The sequence below is a fragment of the Heteronotia binoei genome, chromosome 21, assembly GCF_032191835.1.
Source record: "Heteronotia binoei isolate CCM8104 ecotype False Entrance Well chromosome 21, APGP_CSIRO_Hbin_v1, whole genome shotgun sequence".
Lineage (NCBI taxonomy): Eukaryota > Metazoa > Chordata > Lepidosauria > Squamata > Gekkonidae > Heteronotia > Heteronotia binoei.
This window is the reverse complement of record NC_083243.1, coordinates 135810829-135833057: the sequence shown is the minus strand read 5'-3', so window position 1 is coordinate 135833057 and position 22229 is coordinate 135810829. Positions and strand designations below refer to the sequence as shown.

Sequence of the window (22229 nt, the reverse complement as noted above, 5' to 3'; positions counted from 1 at the left end):
AAACCATTTCGCCCCCACCCCTGTTCCTTCTCTTCATGAATTCACGTAGCTATTACTCCACACAGGTCCCACAACTCCAAGAATCATCCTTCCTAGGGTCATAAGTGACTAATGGGGGAAGGGGGAAAGGAAACCTCATAGAAGTCTTTAAAACCATCAGAAGCTAGAAACCAACCAGAGAGGTTGCTACTGATCAACATTTGTTTTCAGGAGCAGGTGATAAATCCCTTTAATGTTATTTTAAAATCAGTTCTTGAATGAACATATTCTTTTAACTGTGAATAAAATTTGCACATCAATCAAGGGGCAAACATCTTTTAATTTAATGGCTACAGTCACCATCTGCAGTGATCTTGGATCCCAGGAATGTAAAGTCTGTCACTACTTCCATGATCTTTTAAATCAAATATGATGAGGAAGAACACCGAAAGACACATGTCATGGAACTACCTTCCATGAAACTCTTTGGTAATTAAGAGTTTCCTCCTGTCAACAGTAGTAAGTAGACAGGCCTGGGTGAACCTTGCAAGTCACATAGTGTTAGGTCACCCAGTGGTTGCTTCCAGACCTGGCCTCGATGAGTCCTCCCTTAAAGGCCAGAACAGCCCTGGAAAAGTCCCAACCCCTCACCCTGCCTTTTATTAAGAGAACCCAAGGAGTAAAGGCTGAAAATATTATTGTGGTTGTCTAGCAATGACCTTGAGAGCATTCATTTCTTAAAACTACAGGTGCTGCTTCTATTGTTTTGGCTTATTTTAATCCTCCAATGTATATTTTCAGATTTTGCTGCAAATTTTGACAAGTTTGCAGAAAGATCTGACTTGCCTGTTCATAGATACTCCATTCTCCCGACTGAAGTATCCAAAGATGTGGCGCTGTTGAGATTAGATATATTGGTGATGGTGAAGATTCAAACAAACATTGCTGCAATATTCCATCTTCAGCTGGGACTACTGATGTTTGATGTCATCTTCATGAGCTATTAGTTTCAGCTTGGAATGGTCGGTAATTCTACTAATTCTGTCTTCTGCTCTGAAATGGAGTGGTTTAATTGTTTTACATTTTGGATCACAACGAACTGCGGCAAGTCCTCAAAGAGATGGGAGTACCAGACCATCTCACATGTCTACTGAGAAACTTGTATAAGGGTCAAGAAGCAACTGTCAGAACAGGATATGGAACAACTGATTGGTTTAGAAAAAGGAGTTCAACAAGGATGTATATTGCCACCCTATTTATTTAATTTATGTTCAGAGTACATCATGCGGAATGCCGGCCTGAATTAAACACAAACCAGAATTAAGATTGCTGGGAAAAACATCAACCTCAGATATGCAGATGACACCACTCTAACGGCAGAAAGTGAAGAGGACCTAAAGAACCTCTTGTTGAGGGTGAAAAAGGAGACTGCAAAAGTAGGCTTGAAACTCAACATCAAAAAAACTAAGATCATGACATCCAGCCCCATCACTCCTTGACAAATAAAAGAGGAAGACATGGAAGTAGTGACAGACTTCACATTCCTGGGATCCAAGATCACTGCAGATGGTGACTGTAGCCATTAAATTAAAAGATGTTTGCTCCTTGGGAGGACAGCTATGGCAAGCCTGGGCGGTATAATAAAAAGTAGAGACATCACCCTGCCAACAAAAGTCCATATAGTCAAAGCAATGGTATTCCCACAGTAATGTATGCAGGGGTGGAATTCTAGCAGGAGTTCCTTTGCATATTAGGCCACACACCCCTCCAAAAGCTTACAAAAAAGAGACCTGTAAGCTCGTGGAGGATTGGCTACATCAGGGGTGTATGGCCTATATGCAAAGGAGCTCCTGCTAGAATTCCACCCCTGAATGTATGGTTGTGAGAGTTGGACCATAAGGAAAGTTGAGTGCAAAAGAATAGATGCTATTGAGATGTGGTGCTGGAGAAGACTCTTGAGAGTCCCTTGGAATGCAAGATCAAATCAGTCAGTCCTAAAGGAAATCAACCCTGATTGTTCCCTGGATGGTCAGATGCTGAAGTTACAGCTCAAATACTGCTGTGTATGCAGACCAAAGTGAAGACTATTATGGGTGTCCCTGCCTGGCTCATTGGAGCCGTAAGGACTGAGCTTGGAGACTCAGGAACAATGGGCAGCAGGATCCAAATACCTGTTGCTCTGCTCCAATCATGGGCCCCTTGCTGGTTTGAATGATCCAATGCCATGCTAGCGTGGGAACCTTAAAGTGGCCCCAGTTACTTAGTCTTAGAGTGCAGCTCTATACTATGCTATACTGAAATAAAGAGCTATAATCACTACCACCTCACCTCTTCCTTGCGTTAAACTCACTATATTATAAATACTTTGGCCACCAGATGAGCAGGGATCACTCATTGGAGAAGATCCTGATGCTGGTGTTGTATATGTGATTAGAATTATATCTATATAGCAGCGCCCACCTCACGGCCTCACTGGATCTCTTTTACTCAGTCTCTTCGGGGTATTTTACTTTGTTATTTGATGGAAATAGAATTCTCTTCGTAGGGGACCACAGCAGCTTTGTAGTTTTTCCCAAAACTATAGGCTCTCGAGAACTTTAACTCAAACCACAGATTTATTATAACACAAAGTCTTTAAACTGGGGATATGGGAGATATTTACACAGGCTAACACGTTGCTCAGTTGTTTCAGTTCACAGTTCCTATAATACACACTCTCCACCTCTAGCAAAGGTCTGGCCTCTTGGGAATGATGTGCCAAGTCTCACCCCTCGACTAGAGTCTCTGCTCCTAGCTCTTCTGGTGTCTCAGACCCACATCCGCTCCCTCAACCACCTCACTAGATCTCCAGAGGTGTATACAGGTGTCTGTGACCGTTTTGGTCTTGACTGACTCACACTGGTTCCTCACACACACAGCCCTCTTGGCTGGTTTTGTCGAGCTTGCAGCCTCTGGAAAACTTTCCCGTCACTGTCTCAAGCTCCTTCACAGGATCAGCTGCCCCCTCAGCCTCGGTCAGGCACGAACTGACCCACTCAGTCTCTGTCAGGCTCCAACACTGACAGACTTCTGACAGGCACCAACTCTGTCAGACACCAACTGACTGAATGACTGCCTCAGCAGATTCTGTCACTCAGCCACTTTCCCTCCCTGAGAGCTCCGAGCACTTTGCCCCCACCCTCAGTGGAACAGGCTTCCTCCGGAGGTGGTGGGCTCTCCTTCCTTGGACGTTTTTAAACAGAGGCTAGATGGCCATCTGACAGCAATGAAGATCCTGTGAATTTAGGGGGAATTTGTGAGTTTCCTGCATTGTGCAGGGGGTTGGACTAGATGACCCTGGAGGTCCCTTCCAACTCTATGATTCTAAGATCCCTCCTTCCGCTGTCTCGTCCTCATCGGGTTGCCAGTCTCCAGGTGGGGACAGGGCATCCCCCGGTTTGGAGGCCCTCCTCCCGCCTCAGGGCCATCAGAAAGCGGGGAGGGGGGGAAATGGCCGCTGGGCACTTTATTCCCTATGGAGACCGATTCCCATAGGGTATAATGGAGAACTGATCTGCAGGCATCAGGTGCTCTGGGTGGGGTGGGGGCTGTTGTTTTAAGATGAGGACCCAAATTTGCAGCATAGCATCCGATGCCGCTCCTGGAAAGACCCTCAAAGTTTCAAAAGGATTGGACCAGGGGGTCCAGTTCTATGAGCCCCCAAAGAAGGTGGCTCCGTCCTTCATTATTTCCAATGGAGGGATGGAGGGAAGGCATTGAAAAGGTGTGCGGTCCCTTTAAATGTGATGGCCAGAACTCCCTTTGGAGTTCAATGATGCTTGTTGTAACCTCGCTCCCGGCTCCACCCCCAAAGTCTCCTGGCTTCACCCCCAAAGCCCCCAGATATTTCTTGAATTCGACTTGGCAACCCTACCCCTAGCTCCACCCCAGTGTCTCCTGGCTCCACCCCCAAAGTCTCCTGGCTCCACCCCCAAAATCCCCAGATATTTCTGGGGTTGGATTTGGCAACCCTATTCTTTCCTCTGGCTTGCTGGGAGGAAAGTGTAGATGACTGGGGAAGGCAATGGCAAACCACCCCATAAAAAAGTCTGCTGTGAAAACGTTGTGATGCGACGCCACCCCAGAGTCAAAAAATGACTGGTGCTTGCACAGGGGACCTTTCCTTTCCTTTCATTTCTGGCTTATATCTGCTCCAAGCACAAGAGGTAAACATTGTCTCCTGTGTTGCTGACATGTACTAGAGGCTTTGCTAGTTGTCAGAATTTAAGTTTCTGGTTGCCCCCAGCATCCTGGTGACTACATTTATGGACCACTGATTACATGGTTTTGTGTGCAGTGCGTAATTTGGCTTCCTGTATAACTTCTAGGTGGTTTCCCCAGGATTACAGCCCATCTCCAGACAACAGAGATTAGTTCCCCTGGAGAAAATGGATGCTTTGGAAGGTGGACTGCATAGCATTGTATCCCACTGAGGTCCCTGTTCTCCCCTCCAAATCTCCAGGAGTTCACAACCTGGAGCTGGTAATCCTGCTGCCACATTCCCCACCCAGTGGCCTGGGATAATCTGACAACCCTACAAAAATCTCTTTCATTTTCTGTTTCTGTCCTCTCATGCAGCTCTTCATATACACATCCTTCTGAGCACAACAGTTACACCATTATTATCTTATACTACTTCCATTTCTGTACCCCTATATTTCCTCTCTAGATCCTGATCTGGAAATGATTTGATTGCCTCATGGTTATTGATAGCCAATTAGAGGCACTTTAAGCTTCCTTCCAAACTACCACACATTTGGCTCCTCCTAATAGGCCAGTGGGAGTAGGAAGAAAGTTTCCCCTGACACTGAGCTAATTCCTTCAAACTGGTTGTGGTTCTGGGTGAGTGCCCCAAACCCAAGTTATAGAGTCCACACATGTCTAAGGATACACATAAAAGGCAGCACATGTGATAACACAATGTAACCTGAGGGGAGCTGCTGCAAATATACACACTGCCCATCACACTTCCTTTTGTTGTGCTGTAAGTACAAAGGGATGCACTTGACTTACTCCACCTCTGTGGACTAAGAAGTGAAAAGACCGAGGCTTGTTAGCTACCAGTCCCAGCTAGAACTTGTAAATTCCTGCATGTTTTTTTCAAAGGCTGTTACTTATAAGGAAAAGTAGTTTTTCTAGAGAGTAACCCATGGACAGAAAAGTGGCTGTTGGATACTCAACTCTATTCTATGTAATAATTCTCCATTTCAAATCATACATACTCAGCCATTCCCACTTTGAGATTGTAAATGCATGCTTGTAAGGGCAAACATGTGTCCGAAGTGCCCTAGGAAGGATACATGGAGCCAGAGAAAAGGGGCAAAAAGGCCCTCCATGGCTCCTTTTCTGCTGATGGAAGTGTGGTTGGAGGGAAACTAGAAGCTCCTCCCCCCACCCCTCCATAGAGCTCCCTTGCAGTGCCAAATGACTGGACACTTTTTAGGATGAGTTCCTCCCTACATATGTCAGTCTGCAAGCCTGTAACCCAACACATGTTGAGTCAGGGTGTATCATGTAGCCTGGCACTAATTCTTTTCTCCATCTAGAAATGTTAACTAATTATTAAGCCTCATTGGACTATAAGATGTGTAGTTCGTATATACATGACTTCCTAGCCCACCCATCACTAGCAAAAGTTCAATTATTTAGTTTCAGAACAATGTAAATGTTATTGTTTTAGCTTTTGCTGTGGGGAAGGTAGGGCTCATTCTTACAAATTAGGTTTCTTTCATTTTACAGAAGCCAAGATATTTCATGTGTCTAATGTGTCTATTGCAGTTTCAGATAAATGCTGTTAAAACAGTCATTGCTAAACCACAAATCTGCTTGATGAAAATCCAAGCACACTAAAACAAGCATTCTGTGGAAATCTTGTGCACAAACTCTTACAAACAGGAAATTTTTCTAACAATGCAGCCACTTCGTTCAGTAAACCATCAGATTACACAGGAATCAAAGAACGAGCTAGTCACCTTTATAATAGTGTGCTTTAAACTGGCTTTTTAGCAATTCATTGGAATGCAGTTTGAAAGAATCTAGTTACCTCTGTTAACTTAAAAATGAACAAAGGACCAGTATTTGGTAATGAGCTTCTTTCAAGGATACTTCACCAAGTTACTTTTCCCCCCTAACTTTTGCATTATTAATCTTTGTTTTCTGGTAACACTTGTTACTCTTTTCTAAACACTAAGAACATAGATATCTTATGCTTCCATTTGTTTGTTATAAGAGCCCCATGGTGCAGAGTGTTAAAGCTGCAGTATTGCAGTCCTAAGCTCTGCTCACAACCTGAGTTCGATCCCCAGTGGCAGCTGGGTTTTCAGGTAGCCGGCTTGAGGTTGACTCACCCTTCCATCCTTCTGAGGTCAGTAAATTGAGTACCCAGCTTGCTGGGGGGAAAGTGTAGATGACTGGGGAAGGCAATGGCAGACCACCCCATAAAAAGTCTGCTGTGAAAACGTTGTGAAAGCAATGTCACCCCAGAGTCAGAAACAACTGGTGCTTGCACAGGGGACCTTTCCTTTTTCCTTGTTTGTTATATAAGTCTTGGTTGCTTATCTTGTAATCTTTATACTGGAAAAAAATTCCATTTTTAATCATGCCTGCTGACCTCTGTTTTGTACTTTTAAAAGCAACATATTCCATTGTACCTTAATCACTCCTTTTCATTACAGATAACAAGAGACCAAATCTTGATAGACCTCTGCAAAGTATATATTTGTTTAAAAAATGCTATCTTACTAACAAAACAATAAGGAGGACACATTCTCTGTTAAAGTTCCATGGAATCCATTCTCATACTTGTGATATGAATTACTGAAAGGGATGTTGAAAGACCTGAGTCAGATTGAGGTGACAAGAGAGGAGGTCCTACAACTGATAGACGAATTAAAAACTAATAAGTCACCAGGTCCGGATGGCATACATCCAAGAGTTCTGAAAGAACTCAAAGTTGAACTTGTGGATCTTTTGACAAAAATATGTAATCTTTCATTGAAATCTGCCTCCATTCTTGAGGACTGGAAGGTAGCAAATGTCACTCCCATCTTTAAAAAGGGTTCCAGAGGAGATCCAGGTAACTACAGGCCAGTCAGTCTGACTTCAATACCGGGAAAGTTGGTAGAAATTATTATCAAGGACAGAATGAGTAGGCACATTGATGAACACGAGTTATTGAGGAAGACTCAGCATGGGTTCTATAAGGGAAGATCTTGCCTCACTAACCTGTTACATTTCTTTGAGTGGGTGAACAAACATGTGGACAAAGGTGACCCGATAGATATTGTTTACCTTGACTTCCAGAAAGCTTTTGATAAAGTTCCTCATCAAAGGCTCGAGAGTCATGGAGTAAAAGGACAGGTCCTCTTGTGGATCAAAAACTGGCTAATTAATAGGAAGCTGAGTATAAATGGGCAGTCTTCGCAGTGGAGGACGGTAAGCAGTGGAGTGCCGCAGGGCTCAGTATTGGGTCCCATGCTCTTTAACTTGTTTATAAATGATTTGGAGTTGACAAATGAAGTGGCCAAGTTTGCAGATGACACTAAATTGTTCAGGGTGGTAAGAACCAGAGAGGATTGTGAGGAACTCCAAAGGGATCTGTTGAGGCTGGGTGAGTGGGCGTCAGCGTGGCAGATGATGTTCAATGTGGCCAAGTGCAAAGTGATGCACATTGGGGCCAAGAATCTCAGCTACAAATACAAGCTGATGGGGTGTGAACTGGCAGAGACTGACCAAGAGAGAGATCTTGGGGTCGTGGTAGATAACTCACTGAAAGTGTCAAGACAGTGTGTGATTGCAATAAAAAAGGTCAACGCTATGCTGGAAATTATTAGGAAGGGAATTTAAAACAAATCAGCCAGTATCATAATGCCCCTGTATAAATCGATGGCGCGGTCTCATTTGGAATACTGTGTGCAATTCTGGTCACCGCACCTCAAAAAGAATATTATAGCATTGGAAAAAGTGCAGAAAAGGGCAACTAGAATGATTAAAGGTTTGGAACACTTTCCCTATGAAGAAAGGTTAAAACGCTTGAGGCTCTTTAGCTTGGAGAAACGTCAACTGCGGGGTGACATAATAGAGGTTTACAAGATTATGCATGGGATGGAGAAGGTAGAGAAAGAAGTACTTTTCTCCCTTTCTCACAATACAAGAACTCGTGGGCATTCAATGAAATTGCTGAGCAGTCGGGTTAGAACGGATAAAAGGAGGTACTTCTTCACCCAAAGGGTGATTAACATGTGGAATTCACTGCCACAGGAGGTGGTGGCGGCTACAAGCATAGCCAGATTCAAGAGGGGGTTAGATAAAAATATGGAGCAGAGGTCCATCAGTGGCTATTAGCCACAGTGTGTATATATATATAAAAAAAATTTTGACCACTGTGTGATACAGAGTGTTGGACTGGATGGGCCATTGGCCTGATCCAACATGGCTTCTTTTATGTCCTCATGGTACAGTCCATTGGTTTAAATAAGATGTGCATATCAAAAATATTCATCCCAGCCTCACAAGGGAAATTTATTAGCCAAAGTAACCTCCATAAACAGATTTCCTTACTGTAGCTTCCTTACGGAATCATATGAACAGACTGAAGGCAGATCTCCAACCATTACCTGTTTCCAGATGGAAGGCAATATGTGTTACTCCAATATCATGAGGGTTTTTTTAAAGACAGATTAACCCATACAATAAATGAAGACTATCACTTAATGATATCCACAGAAAATTAAGCAGGAATTAAAACCAATCACAGCTAATGATTTGAATTGGACAAGCACAGAAGAAATGCCAATGGAATTCAAAGTGAATTGTTGTGGTATTGCTCTACATGAGAGTTCAGCATTTATTTATTTTGATTTTTCTCCCACTCACCCTCCCCACAAGCGGGCTAATGGTGGGTTACAAGTCATGTCACAAGCAGTGAACAAGAGAGAAAAGGTGAACCATGCTAGAGAATGGTGGAAGTGGTTGTAAGGCAAGGAATAAACCAAAGACAGATGGCTCTAACAAGCAGAAGCCATGACAAATGTTAGCAAGAATATAGAGGGAAAAGGGAGGGTCAATCAGCTTGAAGTACAAGAAAAAAAATTCAGCCCCATATGCAGTATTCAAAACCTAAGTAGAGTTTCGAGCAAGGAATTTCTATCAGTCCATCCTTCCAATATAAAGCAAGGCCACACATTTTTAAACACCTGCTCACCCTATCTGATATCTCATCCATAATGTTGGCCACCCTTATCATCACAGACACAAGGAAAAGGAAAACAATCCCTTCCTGGTACAACTGGTGAGTTATTCATTTAAAAACACAATGACCAGAATTCAAATAATTGTGAAACTAGTTCCAGGCACTTTATACTTCTTTGTTCTTGACAGATACCACAAAAGAAACATGACAAACTGCAATGGAAATGGAAGGGAATTTTAAAAGCCATATGTGATATTACATGTTCAAAGAAAACAAGTTTTAAAAATGGGCTTGTTCATGACCCCATTGAATGCACTCTAAATAAAGTGGTTTGGGTAGTGCTTTCGTAAACTATTAACCAAGACATCCCTATGTATTTGTTGTACAAGGAAAAGCCTCATGGAACTGTGCCAGTAGCAGATTTATATTTATTGGTGGTTTTTATATGCCACTTAATTGTATGCAGCAATTCTTATTCTGAAGTCAACCTGTCTACTGCAGAAAACAGAAAAAAGCACATGAACAGTTTTCAATCCATTTTTGAAGGCTAACAGCTAAACAATTATCTCAGATGTTCCTATGGTACTGATATGAGGATAATGTTCATTTCCATACTCTTATCATTCCCCCTTGAAAGTGATTGTACTAAGGAAAGCATCTTGCAAGACAAATCTGTGCAAGGTAAAATCCAGACTACAGCATATAAACGCTCATCAACAAGACATAGAGGAACACTTGCCCTGTAGGCCACTTAAAACCCCAGAAGAAAATGGGCCCCAATTTGTTATATTTTATAATTCACCAGTCAGGGCAAACAAGGCTACAGGAAATAACCAATATCCCTCTGTTAAAATCTTGCAAAATTGGCAAACGTCTTTTTTTAAAAATCCCATGGGCATGCAAATAATATTTGTGCATTGCAGTCAGGCACAGCTATTGTGCAGAAGGCTGCCACTTATGTTTAAATTATATTGAAGAGGGGGAAGAGGGAAGAGAGGAACCTCGAGAAGATGGCACCTCTGCACTGTGGTTAGGGTCCTTGTCCCTTTCACGGAATAAAAGAAAAGGAACCGAGCCGGGTCTGGCACCAGCTACACGTTTTCCGCTGCAAGCCAAGCGAATACCAACACCAAGCTGTTCTCTAGAGAAAGATGCCGCCGCGTTCCTTTTCGGGAGAGGCACTGATCTCCCGTCACGGGGACTGCGGCGGCTCGCAGCCAAGGCACCCTCGTCTAGCTCTTCCCTCCCAGCAATTCCTCTCCAAAATATCCTGCACGGGGCTAAGGGCGCCGGGCTTACCTTGCTCCGCTTGGACCCGCTGGCAAAACACGAAGAGCACCCCAAGGAGCATGACAGCTTTGGAGAGGGGCCCTCGACCCGCCGCTGCCTCGGCGCTTCTTGGATCAGGACATAGCAGGCGCCAGCAGCGCAAGCGAGAGCCTGCCGCAAGCAGTCCCCGCAGGCGCACGAGAGGCTCAAGCCTCTGGACAGCCGTCCCCGCTGCCTCCTCGCAGAGAGCCATTTGTGGGGCGGCTGGGCTCACACATCCCTGTCGTGGACCGGCGCCTGCCCGACGATGCCTCGGGGCTCTCGGCTGCCCATGGCTCCTCAGGCACCGCCGCCTGCTCCTCCTCCTCCTCCTGCAGGGGGCGAGCTCCCGCCAATGCTGCTACGGCTTCACAGCGGCCGGTGTAAAGGCTGTTAAGCAGGAGCTTCTTGTCTGAGCCACCCGCTGCTGGCCCTGCCCGCCGCCTCGTCAGTAGCCTCCTAGCGCGGGAGACGACTTTGCCAGGCAGACGCCGAGGACCTCCTTTCCTTCCTCTCCGGCCGGCATGCCTGACGAGTCCTTCACTCGCTCTGGAGCTGCGATGGGGATTGCAGCGTTGCAAGAGCGCTTCATCGACAAAGGAATCACATAGCAACCCTCCGCCCCCTTCCCGCTTTCGAGATGCCGAGACAGTGACGCTTCTGAGGCAAAAGGGCCTTCTTCTGGGCTCAATGAGCCCGCGCTGAGCAAGGGCAGGGAGAGAGACCTTCAGAGCCGTTGCATCCCGGTGAGAAGGGCACTGCCCTTTTGCTATAGAGACTGCCCATTGATCTTGGTAGCAGTTCTAATAACTCAGACTATGAGCTAGGAAGCTAAGCAGCCCTGGTGGTACTTATATAAGAGAGCAGCAAGGGAGACTGAGGCTGCTGTGCAGCCAAAGCCAATAGCAAACCAACTCTCCTATTTTTTCCTCCAAAACCCCAGAGGTGGAACTTCATGGTGTTGTCATGAGTTGGTTGTGACTTTCCAGCACACTGTACCTTTACATGGATCCTAAAGGTATTCTGTTCACCATTGTGTGGAATATACAAAGTGCTCAAGGCATGACAAGAATGCTCACTGGGAACAAGGGGATGTGCCTGAAGGCTCATTGGCTATAATGGGAGCTGGGATTGCTAACTGACTTGCGTGGGCTCCACTGAAATACATTACAAGACAGAAAAATTGCAATTAAAATGTGGAAGTGGTTTAGAGAAATCTGCTCTGGGCCTGGAATAACAATCCCAGGGTGGGGTGATGATCCCTGGGACCAGATAAACTGTTCTGGGCCTGGAATGGCAGGCCGTAGAGTGGAAGGATGATTCCTGGGAGCAGCATAAGTATTGGAAGTAGCCTAATTGTTCTGGGACTGGAATGAAAGCCTGCCAAGTGGAATGATGGTCACTAAAACTGGGATCAGTACTCTGATTCTGGACTGACAGCCCCCACCCCCGTGGAATGATGGCTCCTGGGTCACTGCTCTGGACCTGGAACAATAGCCCCAAGAATGGAATGACAGCTCCCAGGACTGGAATCAGTCATCTGGGCATGGAATGACAGCCTCCACAGAGGAATGATGATGGTTTGCCATTGCTTCTTCCACAACTTGACTTTAGCATTCCTTGGAAGTCTGCAATGGAAAACTGTGTAGCACAATAACAGTATGTCAATAAGGAACAATTATGACAACAATTTCTGTATCCAAACTCTGGTATATTGTAATAAAGAAAATAAATGTGACTGACATATAGGCACTGTCCATAAAATTAATGTCCATAAACAATATCAGTGCACAGTCCAAATACTATTTCAAAATTGTCTTGGAGTGGATCACAAATTTGAATAACAAAGGAAAGGACGCTGCAGCCAAAAGAAGCAGCTCAGGACTGGTTTAGGTGAAGACACCTTCTTCAACTTTTAGGCTCCACCTGCAGCTGCATAGAAATCCTTGCATGAGGTAAAGTAAAAAAATCAAACATAAATACACAGTGTCTGAAAACACACACTCACCCATCACAGTCATGAATATATGTTGGCTATGGAAGCTCCAGTCTATATTCATTCTGTAGACATAGTAAAAACACTTAGTAGCTGGAATTGCTTCTCCCTAGCAGTTGCTAACACCCACTGTTTTTAACAAAAAGAATCAGAATTGCAAACACCTGCAAAGGTAAAGGTAGTCCCTTGTAGAAGCACCAGTTGTTTCCAACTCTGGGGTGATGTCACATCATAACATTTTCATGGCAGACTTTTTATAGGGTGGTTTGTCAAACCACCCCGTAAAAAGTCTGCCGTGAAAACATCGTGATGTGACGTCACCCCAGAGTCGGAAACGACTGGTGCTTGCACAGGGGACTACCTTTAACATTTTTTCCCAATTGTCTTCCCCAGTCATCTACACTTTACCCCCAGCAAGCTGAGTACTCATTTTACCGACCCCAGAAGGATGTAGTACTGATTTAAAGAGACGTTATCTACACATGTTGTATCATATTACAGAGAATCACAATGCAGCTGCTAACATGGCATGCAACCTTTTAAAAACATAAATCTATGTTGGCTGTAAAAGCTCCAGTCTGTGCCATTCAATAGATGTGATACACCCACTTTATGGCTGAAATGGAGTATGCCTTAGCATTTGCCATCCTTTACCCATCTATAGTACTTTCCAATGCTAATTTAAAGAGACTGCTGGTTATTATTACAAAGATCTACAAAAATGCAGCTAATTCCATGGCCTAATTCAATACCTCTAAGTAAATATTTGACATTCATATATACATATATCATAATATGAATATTTATAAAGTAGGAGTCAAGTTGCACTTTTAAGACCAACAAAGTTTTATTCAGAATGTAAGTTTTCATGTGTGCATGCACACTTCTTCAGATGAGGAATCAGGTACAATGAGCAGAGCTTCATACAGCTGGTAAGCAGTGGTTTGGAATGCAAAATAGTACAGATTTAAAATCCAATGACAGAATAGTAAAACTAATAAATTGAGCAAACCTTTGATCTGGGTAGCATGAGCGTCAGAAACCAATATAACAGTAACATGTCAAAATATGAGAATATCTGCTAATCACTCTATTGTTTATAAGCCTGGGCCAAAATGAGGGCATTTCTTTCTCAAAAATTTTTCCCATCCAACTAATTTATCTTTTAACATTTAACATACATATAGTTTGCCATTAGAAGAAAAATGCATTAAAATATAGTGGAAGATGGGTTTAGTATATGTAATGAGATAAATAGCCAATATCCCTTATTTGAGTAGGTCAATACAGCTAAAATATAGCTGTATTTTATATTTATATTGGTCTTAAAGGTGCAACTTCTCCTGCTTTGTTCTACTGCTTCAGACCAACATGGCTGCCCACTTGGATCTATGAATTTTTAAGACATTCGTCTATAGAATTCTATCTCCATGTGGAAGGTTGCAGTACTTGGAGAAATGATCTGTTGAAGAATTATTTCTATTATCTGTCAAGTTTTGATAACGTGCCAATGAAATGAGGTTGGAAACCAGTACAATTCATAAGCTGAGCCTGGACTTTGTGGACTTAACAATGAACTGTGAAACTGACACTTCTGGTGATGTGCATCTTTGCATTTAATTTGGAACAGAGGACACCTGCTAAATACAGGACTGGTTCCCTTTTGTAAAGTTTATTTGTTCATTATTCAGGTTACCCATTCCTCATATGTGAATTCCATTTTATATTCAAGATACATATATATGACTGTAGTAAATAAGACTGAGGTTTTTTGTAAAACATGTTTGAGATCTTAGAACAAAGTAGGAGTCAAGTTTCACCTTTAAGACCAACAAAGTTTTATTTAGAATGTAAGCTTTAATGTGTTCTAAGCACACTTCTTCAGATGAGGCATCAGGTTTTTGAGATCTTGTTATGCAGGGGCTGCATGCCTTTCTTTCTTCATCTCAGCTGGAAATTGGCAACAATGGTTCCCCAGTGGAAAGTGGCTGGTTTACAGGATGGAGTCTTTGTACCTTTCTGAGGTCCCACCCCTGCTCAAATCCCACCCTCTCTAGGCTCCACCCCTCAAATCTCCAGGAATTTCCTAACCTGGAGTTGGCAACCCTATATTCTTTCTTTGGTCCACTCCTCTGATTTCAGCTTTCCATCACCTCCCCCCCTCCTTGTAGCCTCTGCCTAGGAAAAGGAGAGACATCACCAAACTTTGTCTGGGCATGCTCTGTATTCTTGGTACATGGGTGGGCCACAGTTGGTGAGTTGCTGGAGTTCTGGCCCCTCTGATGGCCCTCCTGATGATACCTGGGTTTTGGCCACTGTGCGTCACAGAGTGTTGAACTGGACAGACCATTGGCCTGTTCCAGCACAGCTTCTCTTATATTCTCTTGGGTGGTGGCTGGAGATCACCAGAGATTACAGCTGATCTTCAGATAGCAGAGATGCATTATCCTGAAGAAAATGGCCACTCTATGACATTATACCTCAGTTAAGGTCTCCCCTTCCCAAACCCTGCCCTATTCAGGCTCCACTCCTAAAATCTCCAGTTATTTCCCTACCCAGAGCTGGCAACTTTATCAGGGGAACAGATTTTATGCCTAAAATTATTCAGCTTATTTATTTAACAAATGGGAATGCAGCATAGAAGGGCTGAGAGAGGAGCCACATGCGTGTGGGGGACTCATTTTAATCCCTTGATTGATAAGATACAAAAGACCAACATAAATAAAAGTTCAGCATACATAACAAAGCAAATATATTAATAGTTGTCATTTTAAACAGGCAACCCCTATGCTGTCTGCTATGCAAAACATAATACATTTTCATATTGAATCTTATTTTTTGTAAATGCAGAGCAATTGTTATTGTTTATGCCTAGCCTGTGTCCCCTTCTTTCTTCTAAAATTTAAGAAAAAGGTTTCAATGGATTTCAAAAGTTGCTTCTTATTATTTGCCATTTCTTAATTTAATCAAGTTTGGTGTAGTGATTAAGTGTGCGGACTCTTATCTGTGAGAACTGGGTTTGATTCCCTACTCCTCCACTTGCACCTGCCAGCATAGCCTTGGGTCAGCCATAGCTCTGACAGAGGTTGTCCTTGAAAGAGCAGCTGCTGTGAGAGCCCTCTCCATCCCCACCCACCTCACAGGGTGTCTGTTGTGGGGGAGGAAGGTAAAGGAGATTGTGAGCCACTCTGAGACTCTTCGGAGTGGAGAGCGGGATAGAAATCCAATATCATCATCTTCTTCTTCTTCTTCTTCAGTTAATTTGGTAATGTGGGCAGTTTACCAAATCTTAATGTGTAGATTTTTAGAATCCTATTGGAGTCGCTGTATCAGTCTAGTGTAGAAAAATAAAAGTTCAGTGGCATCTTAAAAACTAATTAAATTTATTTCAATGTAGAATAATACTGGGGAGGGGGGGGAATCCTTAGACCACTGCCCCCCTTCCCTTCTGCGGTGCCATTGCGCTCCACGCCCCCCCCCCCCCGGGCACGGTCAGAGGAGTGCAGTTAGACTCATCCCTACCCTTAGACACAACCCAGGCCTCTAAGTGTTCTCCTCCCTCACTTCCACTGCTTTTGTTGATATACCAGCTATGGCCCTTCCTTGACAAACACAACCTGGCCACAATCCATGCTCTGATCAAATCCATGTTAGATTTCTCTAATATGATCAGCATGGATTGCCCTAGGAAACTGTCCAGGAATGTCAGCTGGTCCAAAATGTGGCAACCAAGCTACTCTTGAGAGTGGGTTACAAGGATTGTATCACCCCAATGCTGAAAGATCTAGACTGGCTACCCATCTGTTTCCAGGCACAATTCAAAGTGCTGGTTCTTACCTTTAAGGTCCTAACTGGCTTTGGGTCAGCATACTTGAACTGCATCCTCCTGTGCTGTCTGTCCAGCCTACCGTAAATTAAGATCTTCCTCATAAACTCTGCTGCTCTAGTTTCTCTATCTGTGGAGAGGAGGCTTTGTCAGTACCTAAATTTCACATTTGATCTTTTTAATCCAGATATGAAAATGATAACCAGGCAATGCTTACAGGTGCTGCTCTGCATAACTTTAGCATTTATTCTTCATTCCCATTTCACCCTCTTTTCTACTTGTTAAAAATGACACAGGGTGGTGGCACCATTCTGGCTTTGTTCAGCTTTTTTCATTTACTGCATAAATGTAGCAGCAGAATGGTGTGAATCTCTTTTTCATCCCTGATGTTTCAGGAAGGTCTTTGTGTGTTCACTTAAGGAGGGATTATTGGGTACAGGGATAATTTTCACAAGCTATATTATTTTGTTTGGGGTTAGATAAAAAGAACTTAGTTTTTTCTGATGAAGTTATTACTATCAAATTTGATAATCCCATTTATAAATATTTCAAATTTTTAAATTTGAGGATTTAGGAAAAACCATCTGGAAAAAGCAATATTTCAAATTTTTAAATTTGAGGATTTAGGAAAAACCATCTGGAAAAAGCATTATTCTTTTAAAAAGGAAAGCATGTGTCAAAGGAACACAGCAAAAAAGCAAAAGTGTGGAGGCACAAACATGACAAAGTATCTATATGTTTAGAAATGCACAAAATCATCTGAAGATCTAAGACTGTATAAGCTCTAATATTTTAATTTTAACAAGTTGGATGATAGCTTGGACCCAGCTGAAAATCCTTTTTTCGTGGAGCAGAACTTTATGGGCTTCCCCCTCCCACTGCACAAAATACTTTCCAAATGCTGGTCCTGGGGAAAAGGAGACCCCCAGGAATAGTATGAGGGGGAAATTGGAGGTTTGTGGCAGATGGGAGGAGTACCTTCCCCTTCCATCAACAGAAGGGTTAGGCAGAATCCAACTCAATGAATGTGTAAACATAATTGTCTTGAAGTTGTACTAAAGTCCCATGGTAAAATAAAACTATAAGGACTTTAAAAATAAAAATAAAACTATAAGTGACTTGAAACTATGCTTTAGGTTACATGGACTATTAATCAAACTCCAATTTTTCTTGGGATTTTTTATCCATAATAAGGCCAAACAGATCAAAGATAAAAATGCAATCTGCAGTAATATTGACAAACTGAGACATTATATTTATGCAAATTTGTTCAAGAAACAGGGCTTCTTTTTTTTTGCAGGAACACACAGGAATGCAGTTCCAGCTGGCTTGGCATCATGAGTGTGGCTTAATATGTAAATGAGTTCCTGCTGGGCTTTTTCTACATAAAAAGTCTTGTCAAGAAAGATTTCATATGATGCATACTTGACCTTATCTATGAGACAGCATGAACAATAGTGTGGCATAGGAGCTGCTTGCAGCTATGCTGATCCAAAATCAAAATGCGATCATCTTGATATCTTTTATTAGATAGCACAAAATGGTGTGAAAACTTTAGAGTTCACTAGACTTTTCATGAGAGTAAATGCTGAAAATAAAAGGAGAAGATATTTCAGGTCATGATTTTAAGGCCTGTTCTTGCTAGCATCCCTGCACTTAATGCTGGCAGGCATGTAGATATAATGTGGTGCTGTTTGTGTCAGGTTGTACCCTCGTTTCTGTGAACAAGAATAAAAAATAAATGACATCTCTCCGCTGACAGTGAAAGGCCAGAGATTTTCCTTATCTCTCTCCAACATCAAGAGAGATTTACAGAGCTCCACCAGGGTCAGCCTCATCCCAAACATAGGGGCAGAGCCCTCTGGTGGTATGGATAGGGTATTAGATTCTATTGTCCTGTTTTATTTTCCAAATGTTATTTAAGCAATGAATAGTTATAGCAAAAAAAAAGTTTGATATAGTTTTGGTTCTGACACAATGTAAAAGTTGGTAGTAGATGGTATACTCTTGAGTCTACTTGATTAACTTATTTTGATTTTCTACGAATATATATGCTTTTAATGAAACTACTAAAATGTTCTAATATTTATGTTATGATAGAAGGACTATGTAATCTTGGAAATTATTTTCATTTAACATTGCTAAAAAAGTAGCAAGAGACCATACCATTTAGATATATCCTGTATAATATAATCTGGTGCTTGCTCTCAGAGGAAGAAACACTTCAAGGTGGTAGTGAAAATGCGATGAGGTTTAGTAGTTCTGACTTCATTTGGACCATGGGTCTTAGGTACAGTGTGAAGTTCCTAAGCAAAAAGCAGGAAAAAATATGGGTTAAACTTTTCCAGATTTTCACTGAGGACTTTCCCCCACCCCGCACCCCCACACACCTCATTTTTCCAGCAGAAAGGGCAGTGGGGGGTATTTTTCTTTGCAGTATTCTTGTCTTTTGGAATAAATGAAATGTTTTTAAAACAAAAGTTTATTTACTCAGAATATGTATTTTTAAAAGGCTATCTACAGATTAGAGAACTGTACAATACTTAGATATATTATGTACATCCACAGTTAGTATGTGTCAAGGGGGGAGCCCTCAAGGAACTTACAGAGGAGGGAACATCCCATTCCTCTACAGGCCTTCAGTTCCTCTTCTTCTACTTGCCCCTGCCTTGTCCCCCTTCCTTTACCCCATTTGCCTCTGCTACCATCTCCTTCCCCACCCTCTGGCTTCTATCTCACTCAGTCCTACCACCTTACTGCCACTGCTTATTTCTCTCGCTTTGGTTGTTCAATACTATAAAAATACCAATTTTATGGGGTTGCTAAGCAACTCCCTAATGCTGACAAAAAGCTCACATTATCTTGAGCAGCATCTCTTTTTGAAGGTGTGAAGTATATACATTCATTCTCTGTTTTGGGAGCTTTAACTCCCCCCCCCACCCGAGGATTTTTCTGCAAACCTGCGGATTCCTCCAGGTTTATAGAAATATTTCCCCATTCAGTACCTTACCCCCTTGTGTGGATTTTTTGATTTGCACTTGGGGAGAAGTTCAGAATTAGATATGACAATGTATGTGATACAAGGTTTCACTTGATTCAGATATGCTACTATCTATATTATGAGTGTTCAGTTGTCCAAGTAATGCAATTACTTGTTTACTAAATTATCTGTTTTCAACATTTTCCCCTTCCTCTCAGATAATAAGCACTAAAAGGCCCATGTGTTAAAGTAGCATAGGATGATGCCACAGTTTACCGTAATCCCACTGTATCACTGGGTACACTTACACTTTCGTTTGTAAAAACTAAACAGTGCAATCCTAAACAGTTACCCTTCTAAACCCGTGGACTTCAAAGGGCTTAGAAGGGCATAATTCACCTTAGCATATCATTGTAAGGTATTTGTGCTTTTAGAACTTTGTGCAGAGTAGAACAATTTTTAAAGCGGGGGGTGGGGAGTTGGATTAGGAATCAGGTTGCCCACCTTGGATGGTGAATTATTTATGCCAGCCCAGAAAGTGAGGAGCCTGGGGGTGGTTCTGGATGCCTTGCTTTCTATGGAGGCCCAGGTCACCACAGTTGCTAGGTCTGCCTTCCTCTCATTTCCAGCAGATCAGGCAACTGGCATCTTACCTCTCCTCCCAGGACTTGGCTACATTGATCCATGTAATGCTCACTACCTAGCTTGATTGCTGTAATTTGCTTTATGTGGGCTTGCCCTTGCAGTTGATTGGGAAACTCCAGCTGGTGCGAAATGCAGCGGCATGCTTGATTGCACAGCCTGTGCAGGCACACATTCAGCCAGAACTATGCCAACTATACTGGCTACCAATTGAGTACCAGCTCAGTTTCAGGGTACTGGTATTGACCTTCAAAGCCTTGTGCAGCTTGGGACCAACATACATGAGGGACCACCTCTCCCCATATGTGCCTCAGAGAGCCTATCAAGATCTTCTGGCTGTCCCTGGTCCAAGGCATGTCCATTTAGCCTCAAACAAGACCAGGGCTTTTTCTACCCTGGCCCCGGCTTGGTGGAACATGCTCCCATATGAGATCAGGGTTCTGTGGTACCTTCTACCATTTCCCAGAGCCTGTAGAATGGAGCTGTACTACTAGGCCTTTAGCTGAAGTGGCAGGCATCCAATAAAAAAGTCACACAAACACACACCCCCAAAGACACCACTCTTACGCAGCCCAGATCAGAGTCCAGTGGCACCAGTTTTAGAGACTGTGCATATAACTGGTGAAATCTGTTTTAAAATGTCTTGTTTTAATGAGTTTTAACTATTTATTAATCCATGTATTGTTGTAAAGTCGAATGGCTTAACTGTTTGTCTGTAATCTGTCCTGAGACCACTTGCAGTTAGGGTGGAATATAAATACAAAAAATAAATAAATAAAGCTAAACTAGTTATAAATTACTCATTTTATCTCATAAACTAGGTTTAAGTTTGGTAAATATTATTTCCCAGAATTTCCATGTCCCCTGAAAATTGCAAACAAAACACATATGCCCTTTCCAAATTTCAAGAAATTTTACCAAACTAATTTGGGGATGTGTTAATGATGCATTAGCTTGGATCCAGAACAGCTTTGCTTGGAAAGCAGGGCTTCCTTGTCTCCCCCTTCCCACTATAGCTCAATCACATCCCTTGAAGAGTGCTTCTTGAAAACTGGGGAAAACTCTGAAGCTGCATAGGGTGTACTTGGACACAGGGCTGGATCTACATATTTTTTGAGGAGGGGCAAAACCAAAAAAATGGCACCCCCATACAAAAAATGAAGGGACCTGTGGGCAATCTGACACGCACACTCCATTTAAACACCCCATCGGGTGTTTGTATGGGGAAGGGAAGCCTCAGCAGGGCTGGCCCTAGAGCGTTTTGAGCCCTAGCCAAAACTAACTTTGTGCGCCCCTCTGCAGCGCCACATCAGAGAAGGGATTTAAAGTTTAAATTCCCTTCTCTAGAGTTGTGCAGCAGTAGCAAAAGGATAGGAACCTAGAATCATAGAATCCTAGAACTGGAAGGGACCTCCAGGGTCATCTAGTCCAACTCCCTGCACAATGCAGGAAACTCACAAATATCTCCCCCTAAATTCACAAGATCTTCATCTGAACAGTAAGAGAAAAACCCAGGTTGGTTTTCCCTTCTCAAAATGGCATACATTTCTTTCCTGGGACCTGATGGCTATTTGCATTTCTTTAAGCGCATAAACTGTTTGGGATCTGCAGCAAAGAAGGCCACAGTCCCAAGCATACATACTTGATACTAAATGCTGAGCTATGTGGAACTTACTTCTGAGTAAAGATTCAGGACTCTCAGCTGCAATTTTAGGTCCCCTATCCTCTTGTCTCATTAAATTCAGTGGGACTTTCTTACAAGTCTGTATAAAATTTAGAGAGCTTCTCACCTTGAAAATGGAGAACTGGTAATAATATTCATAGTTTTGTTCCTGTATAGGGTGCTGTACAGACTAACATAAGGCAAGTCTCTGCCCCAACCGAGGAGGTTACAGCTTGCATTTTGGCGAAGAGGGAGAAAGGGGGAAGAGCTAAGGATTGCAAGGGACAAGTAAGCAAAAATGCAAAGTTTTTGCAACTGGATACTCTAAAAACTGGGTCTGGGTAAAAGTCGGATCTACACAGATCGTTACGAATTCATATGATTTGTACATTGAAATGAAATCAAACCACTATTATTCTGTAGATCCTGTCTTAGACTATAGGCAGGACCACAAAAATCATGCCTTTTCGGATTTGTGGTGCCTCACCAGTGCAAAAACAGGGTTCCAAAGCACGGATCCTCATGAATTCATATGATTTTCATGGTGAAATGAAATGAAACCACAATCATGCTGTAGATCCTGTCTTAGACTATAGGCAGCACCAG

At 42.7% G+C, this 22229-nt stretch overlaps 1 protein-coding gene across 5 annotated transcripts in view; it reads right to left on the bottom strand.

The window, feature by feature from the left end:
• The window catches only part of KIAA1549L (KIAA1549 like), a 243476-nt gene extending 232631 nt beyond the window's left edge, over positions 1 to 10845 (bottom strand). For 4 of the 5 annotated variants that reach the window (XM_060261492.1, XM_060261494.1, XM_060261490.1 and 1 more), the window contains exon 1: positions 10508 to 10844. In XM_060261492.1, coding sequence (XP_060117475.1) covers positions 10508 to 10730 — 223 coding nt within the window. In that variant the 5' untranslated portion in view covers positions 10731 to 10844. Of the gene's footprint in view, positions 1 to 10507 lie in introns of all 5 variants that reach the window. The other variant, XM_060261489.1, reaches the window with a different exon arrangement.
• Positions 10846 to 22229: the final 11384 nt, after the last annotated feature.